Genomic DNA, 14,348 nt, shown 5'->3' with positions numbered 1-14,348 from the left:
CCTCCTTTTGGTCTACTGTCCTAAAAAACATACTCCCGTGAGCCACACGAGAAAGATGGTGCTTGGGACGCTGCCCATTTGTAAGAATGAATGGCGAGATAGAACAACTTCACATAAAGAAGTTATGTACTCACCATAATGTTCCACGTGAGTTGTTGATCTCGCCTTCATTCTTACTTCCCACCCTCCTACCCTCTTCAGGGTTTTTCGAGGACCAAGATACTAGATTTTTCCTGGTTGCTCAATCTTTCTATGGTCTTCTCCTAAAGCGTGATAGAATGACACATGGTATTATTATACGCAGCAAACAAGATCTGGGGTGGCTCCGGGTGCATCATGGGATGGGGACTTGGCCTCGAGCTGTCTGGGGACCTTGAGCATTGTGGTGGGTCGGCTCCAAACCCATCTGTAGGAATGGAGGCAAGCTGAACACTCACATGGAACATTATGGTGAGTGCATAACTTCTTTTTTTGTATGTTTTTCATTTATATAAATGTAAGAATTGCCTTTGTCATATGTGTAAATGTAATAAAGATGTTTGGGGGAAAAATACTGAATTCCACTACATATGTAGGTATTGTCATTCAAGATCCAGCTAGCTGCTGTATGCTAGTTTGTGCACAAGGTGTTTGTACTGTATTGCCACTTAAGATGTTACAGTGTTATGGGCTGTTCTAAAGAGAAAATTTGCTTTCTAGGTGTTTCCTACTATACAGGGCACTGCTAATCCATGGAAATATGCAAAATTTATAGCAGCATAGAAAAAAACAGCAAACTAAATAATGAGCCCTTTGGAGAATAAAATGACTATGCCATAAACAAACTCTACAACAGAAGAAAGAAACTGCTGCAAAAAAGAGTAAAATCCCATGATTGGAGGAACTCCCTGGTCAGCCTGAGTAAGAAGCTGAGATCCCTCATAAAATCCTCCAAAGCTAGTTATGAAAACAAAATTGCCACTGTTTCTAAAGACAACCACAAAGCATTCTATAGCTATATCAAGAATCTCAATGGCAACACTCAGATCTGCTCTGGGTTACAGCACAATGGCACTAAATATACAGAACCAACTGATATTGCCAACATCCCGGCAGATAGGTTCAGTGCTAACTTTACCCCCCTCTCACCCCCTAAAGGGCCAATCTCTATATCGGAAGAATGAAAAGTTCTTGTAATTATGGCGCACAGGTAAAAACCACACTCTCCAAAGCCAGGAACACAGCATCCATGGGACATGACAACATCCCAGGCTGCATTCTACATGAACTATAGAATGAACTGGCACCCCACCCAAGTACCATGTTCAGTCATAGCCTCCCCTCAGGCTTTGTGCCCATTGAATGGCACACAGCGACGGTTATTCCACTCCACAATGGGGGATCCACCATGGACCCAGGGAACTACTGCCCCATTAGCCTGACGAGCCTGGTCTGCAAGGCCATGGAATGCATCATCATGGAACTTATAAACAAAGACATTGGTAATCTCCAAACTCTGGACCCCACCCAGTTTGGGTTTGTAAAAGGCAGATCATGTCTCCTAAACCTGATAGGCTGTGTGAACCACCTTACCCTCATCTATGACTTTGGTGACTGCTTCAAAGAAGTCTATCTAGATCTCGCCAAGGCTTTCAACACCATCTCCCACTCTGGAATTATAGATAAACTCACTAAACTAGATATAAATCCCTATGTCACAAGATGGGTTGCCAACTGGCTCACTGACAGAACCCACACTGTGAAAGGAGTAGACTCCAAATCCGACCTCAGACCAGTGGTAAGTGGAGTACCACAGGCTTCAGTCCTGGGTCATCTCCTGTTTGGTATCTACTTCTCTGAAGTACAGACTAACACAGAAGGTCTTTGGCTAATGAATTTCGCAGATGACTGCAAACTAGGAGCCATAATCAAAACTCCTAACAATGTCGACATCCTACAAAAGGGCCTCACTGAGACAGATGCCTGGTGTCAAAGCCATGGCCTCAAGCTCAATGCCAAAAAGTGCATTGTCATCCCTTTTGGTAAAAACTCTGCACCCATGAACTACCACATAGGCGGTAGTCTACTTAACACCGAAAGTGTGATAAGAGACCTTGGGACACAGGTGGACAGTAGTCTCTCCTTTGATAATCACATCACCACAGTAGTCAGGAAATCCTTCTTCGTGGCACACCTCATCACAAAAAGTTTCTCATCCAGGAAAAAATAGGTCATTGTTCCCCTCTACTCGTCACTCATTAGACCCATTATAGAGTACAACACCCCTTTTGGTATGTACCTCACAAGACATCTACAACAACTGGAAAGGATGCAGAAATACCTCACAAAGAGGATTACCAGCCTCAAACCAATGCCCTATGCAGACTGTCTCAAAAAATTCCAGATTTACTCCGTCGCATATCGGCTACTCAGAGGTGATCTCTGCCTAACATACAAAGGTATGTCAAACCCAGAGCTATTGGACATGCTCCACTTAAAGAAATCCCAATCCCTCCGAGCTACACGCTCTAGGGACCTAAACCTTGTCACCACAATAAACAGAACATGCTGGAGGGATAGATTCCTGTCCCAGAGACTTCCCAGACTCTGAAACAAACTACCTATCTATATCAAACAAAGCTCCTCATTAACACTCTTCAAGAAAAATCTTGATGACTGGATGGAAAATAAGAAATTCACCCCGGGGATCATTTCTGTGGCTCTGCTCGACAGGGGCACAGGCAAATAATTTTCTTGGATGGCGAAAGCCAGGGTACCTTTTTGGCTAGGCTTATATAGGCCCTAGGGCCAATAGCCTAGTATCTACCTATGAACCTATGAACATGTTTTACAAATCTGCCTTGATTCACCAGGAGGCAATGTAATGCTCCATTGTCAGCTCAGCCCTTGGGCAGCCTTTTGACTCTCTCTTTTTGGTATTCTCTTAATTTATTTTTGCCTGGTAGGTATCACACAATAACAAGAAGGGAGACTTACGATGCCCTTTAGAATCTGTTCTTTAAAGTAGAGTCCAACACTATTTACATTTTTATATGACCTGCGTAGAACCCATGTTGCTGTCAGCCTTCACTGCATTTAATATACTAAATGATTTCTCACCTGTGAATGCAGTGTTTGCTCTCTAGATAAGCCATTCCTGCGGCAGCATGCTCTGACATCTTTATTAGATCCTTTGTTTTTAGACGCAGTCCTTCATTACGTAAATAGGACAAGAAGTCTCCACCTGTTCACAAGAGAAAAGAACAATATAAAAAATAGGACTAGAAAACAAGTCTGAACTTCATATAAGTATTTACTTACTACTGTGTTTAAAACACATATCACTGTGATATCATCAAATCACTAACAAAAAGTTTTAACATAACTGGTTCTTCCTGTAGTTAGACAGTGTCAATGAAGCATGCACTGAGAACACTACATAAGTAAGACATGCTTTTTATGGTGTTTAATATATATATATAACACTAGACTAAATAGCATCAAAAGATAAGGATACAGTTTACTGAAGGAGTAAAAACCAGCTCAATTCTACATAACAAAAGGCCAAACAACTAAACTAGAACTACATTTAAAATCAGTCTAAACTTCCAGCAAAAAAAAAAAAGAAAACACAGAATGCCCTTTAAACAATAGGATATCCAGGTATGTTTCACTTCATGAATTATGCATGAAGAACACCTTCTTGCTGTGCTTCCTTACTTACTGTCTGGCCAATACTTGTCTGGGACTAGATTCTACATGCTCTTACAATGTTATTTCATGGGGAAATCAAACCTCTGAGGCAATATATCAAGTCTTCTTAGCATTAATAACCACAGAAGTCAGCTTGGCTGTCAGAGTGCAGAAAGGTATTGGTCATGATGAGTTAAAGCCATTATAATACATTCTCTTGTTCTGTTCTGGTTTAAAAGTAATTTAAGTCGCCCAGTCTTTCTGGGAATTTTGTCAGTGTGATCATGAGGCATCTGGAGGTATGCTTTGCAAAACTATAACCCCCCCTTTTTTTTTTGAAAAGAGTTCAAATCTACTTAAGGAGGTTCAGTAAGATATTTTTAAATTCATTATTTTCACTTAAGGAACATTACAGAACATTTTTATATCTCAGAAATTTTATATATTGCAGCCAGTGATTGAACATACACATTTTTACTGCTTTCTGAAGTGTTTTGATACATTATTAAACAAAAGCTCTGTCAACTGCAAACAATGCACATACACTCACAAATACACATACACTCACAGGTGTAGCTGACACAGATATAGATATATAGTGTGTGTATATGTGCTTATGTGTGAGGAGATAACCACAAACATTTACAACTCTGACTAAATTGTACTTGTTTTAGCTTTGACCTGAAGAGGAAATCACTGTTAAATGCATAGTATTTCAACAGCGCATTAATAAACATCTTTCTGAAATTCCTGTAAAACAGGATCAGTATACAACATTTAAAATAGCTACATAGTAGTAGATCTAGTAAATATATTCCTTCCTGCCTGTTGTTGTCTTACCTGTATTAAATGCAAATATTTTAGTACTTTAACAATCATTATAGATAATAGTTTTTTAGTTTATTTTAGTTAGGACCTTGGTATAAGTATTACTATGCATATTCATCTTCGCTAATACTCTTGAAAAAACTGACTGCTTATCCTATATATTACTGTTAAATTCACAATTATTACCAGCATTCTATGTTATCGATCTACTCACTACCAGTGTTATATATTACTGCTGTATTCACAGTTACTACCAATGTTATATGTTAGTGTTCTATTTGCAATTACTACCAGTGTTACGTTACTACTGCATTCACAATTAGTACCAGTGTTACATACTAGTGTTGTATTCACAATAACTAGCAACGCTATGCATTACAGTTGTATTTACAATTACTATCAGTGTTATATGTTGTTGTTGTATCTTTCGGCTTTTCCCAGTTAGGGGTCGCCACAGCGGAACTCCGGTCCGCTAATGATTGGCAGCAGATTTTTACGTGCCGAGTTGCCAGCCCTGACGTACAGCCTTCAACGAAGGTACGTCCATTCACGCATGTCTCCACACAGAAGACGCTTTAGCTGTGTTATATGTTAGTGTTGCAGTTAAAATGATTACCATGGTTGTTTGTTATAGTTGTATTAACAATTACTAGTTAAGTTCTACATTACTGTTGTATTCACAATTATTACCAGTGTTACATGTTATAAACCAATACCAAAACTGAAATCAGCAGAGCTTCATATTACTTTCCTGAAATTAAACAATTATAAACAAATATGTATTACTGTTCTGGCAAAAACACAGATATACTGGAAGGTATGCTACACTGTATATCAATAACAATTCCACAAGAAATACTGGATCTATATCAGATTATCGAAATTCCAAAACTTTGAAATTCATATGGCTGAGACCATATGATTGAAGTTTTGGAACTTCGAACATTAAAAAAAAAATAAAAACAACATTTTTTTACGTTTATGTAGGGGGGCAAGTCCCCCTGCACCCCCCATACCCCCTGCAAATTAAATATACCAACTCTGAGATCACACTACATTGAGGAAAAGGGCAAATTTCTCATTCCGAGATGTACTGCGATCTCCATTCAAAGTTCCAAAACTTTGATCATATGGTCCCAACCATATAACTTTCGAAGTTTTGAAACTTCGATAATCTGATAGGGACCTGAAATACCACTACTAGGTGATGTGAATGTCAATCGGCTGGACATGCACTCTAACTCCCCTACATCTAGAGTAAACTTGTTTGATTTAACACAACTAATTAATAACCCCGCACATTACAGCAAGACATCAAGTTCCCTATTGGACTGGATTCCAGCATCAGACCCTAGCAAATACACCACCTCAGGTACAATGTCTGACTGTCTCAGTGATCATCACTCAGTCTCTACAACCAGACTAAAATTAGTAATGAAAACAGCCCTGGCATCTAGGAACAGAGTCCAGGCTATAAACCAAACTGCTCTTTCTGTTCTAACTTACAGTTTTGGTGTGACTGGCCCTAAAAGGTACTGGATCAGTTGGACAGGAAAACAAGAAAAGTGTTTCATGCTTATCAAATGATACAAGTCATTGTATACCAAGATTATATATTCCCCATTCTGAAGGTGGCATGTGCCTCCTCAAAACTGATTACATGTATAGATCTGCAATCGTATCACTGCATACATATCTGCTGACTTCACAAGATCCAAACATAGTGAAAGTTTTAAAACATGAAGATAACAAGTCTAAGGTGACTTCCTTGCTTAGTTTAACAGAAGCATATCAGCGTCAGGCTGGAATTGAAATCAAATCCGAAGTAGACAAAATCAGGCAACTGAATGTGCCAAAAAAAACAAAAGGAAGAATATAAGGTGAAGGATCTCATGAGAAGGCTAGAAATGTGGAAAAGGCATAAATATATTTGCAAGTACAGAAAACTCATAGAAAATATCATGTAGATCAGGATATGACACAGGAATGGTTAAGGAGAGGTAAATTTAAACCAAAAGATGAAAAGTTAATATTGGTGTCCCAGGACAGTGGATTACGTACACGTTGGTTTACAAAGGCCATTGAACACGTCAGAGAAACAAACAAACGCAGGTTCTGTAAAACAGAATCGAAAACAGTTGCACAGTTTGTTGCTGGGTGTGATACACTAATGGCAGAGGGCCTGTATGATGAAAGGCATAATAATGTGGCAAGACTTTTGCATTAGGAACTATGCAAACATTACAGTACTGAAGTAGCTGAGAAGCACTGAAAACATCAGCCACAAAGCATTACAGAAAATGATGACGTTTATATCAAATGGGATCACCCATTACAGACAGTTCATAAACAGATGCGAGAAAACAGATATAGTAGTTCATGAAAAGAAAACAAAAGTAGCATTGATCACTGAAATTGTTACACCCAATGATTACAGTTGTGTTATGTTCAGACAGACACAAAGTCATAAAATATTAGGATTTGCAGGCAGAAGCAAGGGCAATGTGGACGATAAACAGACAGTTCCAATAGTAGTAGGAGCAATGGAACTCATAAAAAAGAATTTACAATCGTAATTAGATATGCTACCGATACATGCAACTCAGTATGAATTGCAAAAGGAGTAAATTCTGGGCACACTGTGGGCGCTGTGAAGAGCACTTTTTGCTAACATCAAAGACTGAAACAATACTAATTTCATGAACTTTAATCATTCTTTGACTTAGGAATGGGGTCCATTCCCATCAAGCTATTAGAAACCCAAAAGACTTGGAGATATTAAACTGCCAGACATCTCACACATCCACTTAAACAGCATGATCTGATTTGTCAGCTCTGTCAGGCTTTATATGATCCAACTCAGATCTGACCTTGGCCAGTTCCTTCAGACTTAGAAATCACCAGGCTCCACCTCCCTTACCAACAATCCCGCACTCCTCACCAGACCACCCAGATCTAGTTTGCCACCTTTTCTGTCAGCAGTTCGATCTGGCTCCACTTTGACATATTTTTTTTTTTTCTATCTTGCTATAGTGCTTTTTCTTGTGATTTCTGCTTCCCCTTACCTTTGTTTAGGGTTAGCATAGTTGAGTGTGTTTTTTGATATTTAGATGGATAGCTAGGTAATTGTTTTGTGTATTTTCTCTTGGTATTGGCTTCCCACCATTCTGGAGAGTGCTCTTAGGTAGGTTTATGTGTGTGTATCTAAGCTTATTACATTAAGTATAGTATAATAGTACTAGTATCAGTATATTTTGAGAGATAATAGTATATTAGTAATTTCCTTAGTGATAGTGTTTTTCTGTTATGGAGAAAGGGTTTAAAAAAATGCAGTGCCTGTGGGCATAAATTGCCATCGCAGAACACAGATGACAAATGCATGTACTTTTTGGGAACGATGCATCTAGACCTTTCATGTTCCATTTGTGAGGAGATTTGGGTCCAGGGCTTTTAATGAGCATTGGGTCAAATTGTTTCTCAAGGGTCTTCTTCCTGCTGGCCCTTCATCTGCTTCATCTTCTTCTTCCTCAGCCCCAAAGGTCGGGTCTTACAGAAATAGATCATGGGACTCCAAGTCATCCAAGAGGGAACGTAAAAGGTCCTCTTCCACTTTTGTCCCAGATTGCTCTCCACAAGCTCACTGGATCCAAGATCCCACAACTTGCAGGTCCCCCAACACCGACATCAATTCCAGCTCCTCAGAGATAATCACCTTCAGTGCTGACCACCAGTAAGTCTTTCTCACTGGCTCAGAGCCTTCCCTGCCCTTTCTGCTCTAAGGGACTCCTTCAGGTAGGACAGATTCTCTTTTTTCACCATCTACCCTGCTGGAGCTGTCACCAGTGTCATCACCTTCCTCACCCTGGTTCTGAGACTCCCTGTTTTGGATCCAGCAGATGGGATCATCCTCATCTAAACAACCCTCCAGTCCCCTTTGGTAGCTTCTTCCATCTGTTCATTGAAGTTGGTGGGCAGTATTAAAGCTTCTGATTTGGAGCAGCTGATGAGGTCCTTTTTACAGACTCAGATGCAATTAGGTCTTATCCCTTCAGATCTGGGTCCAGCTCCCATACGTTCAGCGCCATCTATCTGTCTTCTTCCTTCAGCCCCTTGGATCCAAGGTTTTTAGGCCCAGCTGATTTTGTGCCCTCAGGGTCATATCTGATGGCTTGGCTGTCTTCAGCTCTTACTCACTTCTTGGGGTCATTGACTTCGACTACTTCAGGGCTGTCTGAACTTCAGAGCAGTGGTATCCAGGCTGGGGTTTCTGGATCATAGCTGATGGTCCTTGCTTCAGGTTCATCTCTCCTGCTTGGAGCTTCTGCACTCAACAGCTCCACTCTGATCTTGATGTGAGGGCTAGATATAGCTCCCCCAGACTCAGCTGTGTCTATGGTATCTTCAGGTATTTGACCCTCGATTCCAGGAGTCCAACGTCCATTTCTGCCTTTGTCATTGTGGAAAGGATGTGCTCCTCTAAAGAGATGGGTTGGGTTTCTCTGGCCAGTATCCCATCCCCTTTCTCATCTGGGTCTGTGACCAGTCATCAGTCTGCTCCAGGACAGCCAGCGTCAGTTGGTCTCCAACCTGCTCCCTTAGCAGAGCTTCCTGCCTCTTACCTCTCTCCTTTGGCATTGCCAGAGTGGGAGGTTTGGGGGAAGAAGAGGTCTAAGAGGAAACACCTTGACTCCCCAGAAGAGTTTTTCAAGGAATATACTGACCATGAGGAAGGAGAAGAGTCCTGTAAGTCTCCATGGGATGAGCCTCATTTGGCAATCTCTTGCAGTTGCTTCATCAATGTGGATATTGGCTAACTGAAGCCCCCTCTCTGTAGGAGCTGGTATTTTTGGAGGCCTTCGGCATGTGCCCATCCACTTCTTGGGTGGTTCCCCCTTTGGATGAACTCTGACCCAGATGGCAGAAAGGAACCTGACATGGTAAAGCCCATTCCCAAGAAGTCCAATAAAATTCTTGCACCTCCCAAGGACTGACTACATTGGAGTACGAGTCCAGCGATCAAAGCAATTGTGGTAGTGTATGCCACCAAGAAGGGAACCTCTGAAGAGAGCTCTTCAGTTCATCCCCCAAATGGAGAGTCTCAGGTTTTGGATCATTTATGGAAGTGCTTTCATGCCTCAGCCATGTTTTTGCTGAAGGAAATTAATAACCTAACCGCACTTGACCAAACTCCAACATGACCTGATGTCTGAAGTGTCGAGGAATGTTAAGATGCAGCAGTCCCCAGAGATTCAAAAGATGCTGAAGACTCTGCTGTCTACTGTCAACATCTTCATTCGGCTTGTATCCAATGCAGCCGATACAGCTTCCTTACCATCTGGCTGTGGCATACTCTCTGCAAACTAGCATAACAGTTCCAGAGAAAGAACAGAAATCTTAGCAGATAGGTCTGTATGAGACCTCATATGAGCCAGCTACCATTTCTTGCTCACTATATGCAATTCTAAGAAGGAATTGCTATCTCATGCAGTTTGCAGGATTAGATACTTCAAAACAAGAGGTATAACTTCATTATTGATGTGGCACTGTTCTGTCGCAATGAGACCTTCCTAATTTACAATGACATCTTGTGTAGAATACTTGTATTTGTTCATAATGATGAATAGAACAACAGGTGTTGTGATGACATCATAGATCCCCAAAGACAATACGCACAAACAACTCTGCAGTAAGCCAGGATCAGTGACAGTATTTCATTCTTGACATAAGTGTACTCCACTGAGAGGGAGTGTTCAGGTTACTCTATTAGCCTAAGAGGGACACTATCTGCAGAACATTTAAGACCACACTCTCATGCATGTTTCCCAAAAAAGACCATATATCCTGTTGAGAATTACTCATGTTCACATGTAACACAACAAAATAAACATAAGCACATACACGCACACAACACTCCTCTCAAGTACTGCTTTCTTTCACAGAAGTCATGCTGACAAATCTTTATATGTGCTGCTCAGCATACACTGTCACTGTCCCTAAGATTGTACACTCACATGGGTATTAAGACAGCTTTATTGATGGCACACACACACACACACACACACACACACACACACACACACACACACACATGCAGACGTACACGCACGCACGCACGCACACACACACACACACACACACACACACACACACACACACACACACACACACACACACACACACACACACATACACACACACACACACACTTTACAAAGGCTACTCACCTTGCACCAACTCCATAACAATGTAGATGGGCTGCTTTTGTGTACAGACCCCTATCAGCTTGACGATGTTTGGATGATCATACTGCTTCAAGATTCTGAAAGTAAAAGAATACAAGAGCATTACAGTCTAATTAGCAGGACAGAATTAGGCTTGACACTAAGAAAAATCAATGCAGTCCATCTAATGTCTCCATCAAATTAAATAATGGACAGCAGACTGGGCTATGTATATGTTTTGTGGAAAAAATAAATATTGTTAATAAATAACCTTTACAGTATGGGGTATGCCCTTTCATTACTCTGCCGCAAAAACAAACAGCATCAAATATTCAGTATTTTTATTTGTAACAGTCCTCTTGTTATCTTTCATCAAACAGTTGGAAGCCTGATTTGTTATCTGATATTTGCTTCCCATCTGTCTTTACTTTCAGTGCTCAGTGTTCTTACTCTGGCATTCTGAACCATTTTATTCTCATTAACTGATCATATATAACTTCTCTATGAAGGGGATTACAGTCGTCTTGACTTGCGCATGTATTGACACTACTCGTACTTTGGCACTGTTTGATTTGGGTTTCCAAATTGTTTCTGCCATTAAAACATCCCTTTTAAATCATTTTTGGTTCCTCTCACTACTGTCTGCCACCTGTCATATCGTACTCCCTCCTTATTCATGTACAACCACATTTGACCAGTTTATCAGGCCTAAACTGTGGCCTCAGTAAACAAGGAGATAAATCACTGCAACAGACATGGGGGAGCAGGGAAAGACTGTATGGTGCATAATCATCTAGACAGCAGTGAGAGGCTTTTTTGTTTTCAGTCTTAGTCACTGTCTTGCCCCATGTCCAGCATGCAATGATGTCAATGCAGAACTCTGTCCAATGGCAATCGCTGGACATTCCCCAGGTCTAGAGTCCCTGGACTTTGCTATAGGCTGTAGTCCCACCTAGAAGTCCTTCTCTTCCCCCAAGGAAAGAGGAGTTAGGTTAGCAAAAAGCCATTCCATTCTACCTTCCCACTCACCTCCTCAGGGAATAGGCCTACTAAACAAAGCCGGGTCACCTGGCTCAGAGTTAGGACTCCTTACAGAGATGAGATACTTTGTAATCTGGTACTGGTCCTAATATGATTATTTTTTTAAATGTCCTGTCTAGTCTGGATTTTCTTTTTGGTTATCACCTAATTTTATCTCCAGGAAATTTTCTTTCATTTTTTTTATTTTTTATTTGTAGGTTTTATCTGTTTTGGCTGCTATTGCTATTTACTTTTATGTTGGCAATCTTATTTACTTACTTTAATTAGACTGTTTTTATTTTAACCTTATCTCATAATTTATCTTCCATTTAACCACATCATTAAAGATTCATGGGACTTTTTGAACAAACTTAGAGTTGTTATTGTGGATGATTCGCATATATTTGTCAGTGTGACATCAAAAACTTATTCACTGCCATCCTCATGAGAAGGGTATACATTGGTTTAAAGAAATTTCTTCTGTGCACAGTGGATTATCAGATTGCAATGTTTCCCTTATTACAGACTCAATGGAGTTGATATTGGACAACAAGTTTTTAATACTTGAGAATGAATTTTATAAACAACCATGTAGTGTTGCGATGGGGGCCACTTGCTCCCCCACCTTTGCTAACACAGGTTTATTAAGGTGGGAGATCAGTTCAGTTTTTCACCTGGACCTTTTCAAACACTTCTCCTTCTATTATCACTATCTTGATGACATTTTTTTATAAGGTGATGTACACCTGATCCCCGACTTTGTTAAACAACTGGAAAGGTCATCTGTGTTCTTTGAGTTCACCTTTCATCCCCACTCAGAAATTATGAATTTTCTTGACATTTCTGTGGAAAAAGGCAACTCTGGGATAACTGTGACATCGATTTACATTTTGTAATTCATTTTTTGCACTTTCAGAGCAACCACCTCCTACATCAAAAAAAGGGGGCGTGGTTAAGAGTCAGTATATTCATATTTCTCATTTAACATCAGATGACGAAACCTGCTTACACAAGTTTGATGTACGAAAAGGGATCTTTTTGGAAACAGGGTATTCCTGTAACATGATTGATGAAGTTTGGGACTACATTTTTCAAGAAAGATCTAACAAGTATGCTCCTTCAGGGCTTATAGACCCTTTCTCTTCACCTTGGAGCAGAAAAGCTCACTGAGAAGTCTTGACCTTTCCTCTGTGCAATACCAATGATTCTATTTCTTATCTTAGGTAGTTGAGAGGGTCATATCCTCTTATGGCCCCGTAACATACACTATACACTAATGTCTGGTCAATCTGCAAGAAGTTTGCCATTATCTGTGACATGGTGTGGGATGATGACCTGGCTTTAACAATGGAAACATGGCTATATGACAGCTTTGGTACGCACTTCATGGGAAATGCTCCATCTGGTATTTCTACTACTCACTGCCCTAGACAGGTTATGGTCAGGAAAACAATAATGACTTATGTTAAATCCAGGCTTCAGGTGGCCCAGAGTGCCAGCAAATATGCCAGCTCCTGACTATACCCTGGTTGCAGAAACATACTCCAGATTTCTCATCTATTTTCCACCGAGGTGTATGAGAAAATTCCAAAAACATTCACTGATTTACTTCAGAAGCCTATACTGTGTCACAAGAACCTTATGATTTTTGGTGATGTCAACATATGGGGCAATGATAAATCAGTGGGTCTGACTGAGGAACTCTTGCATATTATGTGAAATGTTGGGTTTGTTTAGGTTACTTCCCCCGCATCATACAGAGTTTGGCATGCCACAGACAGCATATTCTTCCTGGATGGGATAACCTCTGACTTAGTACTAGAACCAGTCTCATCATCTGATAGCTTACTGTAACTACTAAAAGACTGCTGTGAATTTCTGTTAAATCTATGACTGCTGTAAATTTGTGTTACTTTTCCTATGAGCTGTATTATATTTACCCAGGGCTTTGCCTGGAATTGGTCAGATTTGATCAGTGCACTACCCTGGTAAACAAATATAAATTAAATAAAACAAATGACTTCTTGGTCCACTTTGTTCTGCTGTTCCAATCATTTAGACTCCCTGAACTTGAGTTAGTGGAGAAATGCAATTGATCAAGTTACATCTCCTTTGTTTTCTTTGACATTTCAACTCTTTCTTTCAGAGTACAGTGCTGGAGAGCTTAATCTGTTGATTTTCTGATTGTGGTAAGTCAATTTTCTCTTCTTGTGATCTTCTAGCACCATGCCACTTTACATCACACTCTAATATAGGCACATCAACCATATTTTAATTCTGAGTCATGTTTTTGTGGTGGACCATTTGGAGAATGGAACATTGCTGAAGACATATGATCTTTGGAGGGACAATCTTAAATTAGAGGAACATATAATCTTTGGCAGGACAATCTTAAATGAGAGGAGCATTATACTTTCTACCAGACTTAAGATATCTTGAAATAATGTAGCTTTTTTGTCAAGACAGAGATCTAGGTAGTGGCTAGGTAGTGAACTAGATATGCTGTTTTAGGTGGTTTGGTGAGGTGAGCCATTTAGCGTGTCTCTCCATTCAGAGTTTTCACTTAACACTTTGCACGAGTAGTGAGATGACTGCACAGTTCTTTAC

At 40.2% G+C, this 14,348-nt stretch overlaps 1 protein-coding gene across 2 annotated transcripts in view; it reads right to left on the bottom strand.

Moving 5' to 3' along the window:
- The window catches only part of FES (FES proto-oncogene, tyrosine kinase), a 1,834,337-nt gene that overhangs the window by 99,841 nt on the left and 1,720,148 nt on the right, over positions 1-14,348 (bottom strand). For both annotated transcript variants that reach the window (XM_044078263.1, XM_044078264.1), the window contains exons 16-17: positions 10,725-10,819; positions 3,100-3,223 (exon numbers count right to left, since the gene is read on the bottom strand). In XM_044078263.1, coding sequence (XP_043934198.1) covers positions 3,100-3,223; positions 10,725-10,819 — 219 coding nt within the window. The remainder of the gene's footprint in view (positions 1-3,099; positions 3,224-10,724; positions 10,820-14,348) is intronic.

This window comes from Protopterus annectens, chromosome 7.part0 (genome assembly GCF_019279795.1).
Source record: "Protopterus annectens isolate FY-2018-M chromosome 7.part0, PAN1.0, whole genome shotgun sequence".
Taxonomy (NCBI): domain Eukaryota; kingdom Metazoa; phylum Chordata; order Ceratodontiformes; family Protopteridae; genus Protopterus; species Protopterus annectens.
This window is presented reverse-complemented; position numbering and strand designations above follow the sequence as displayed.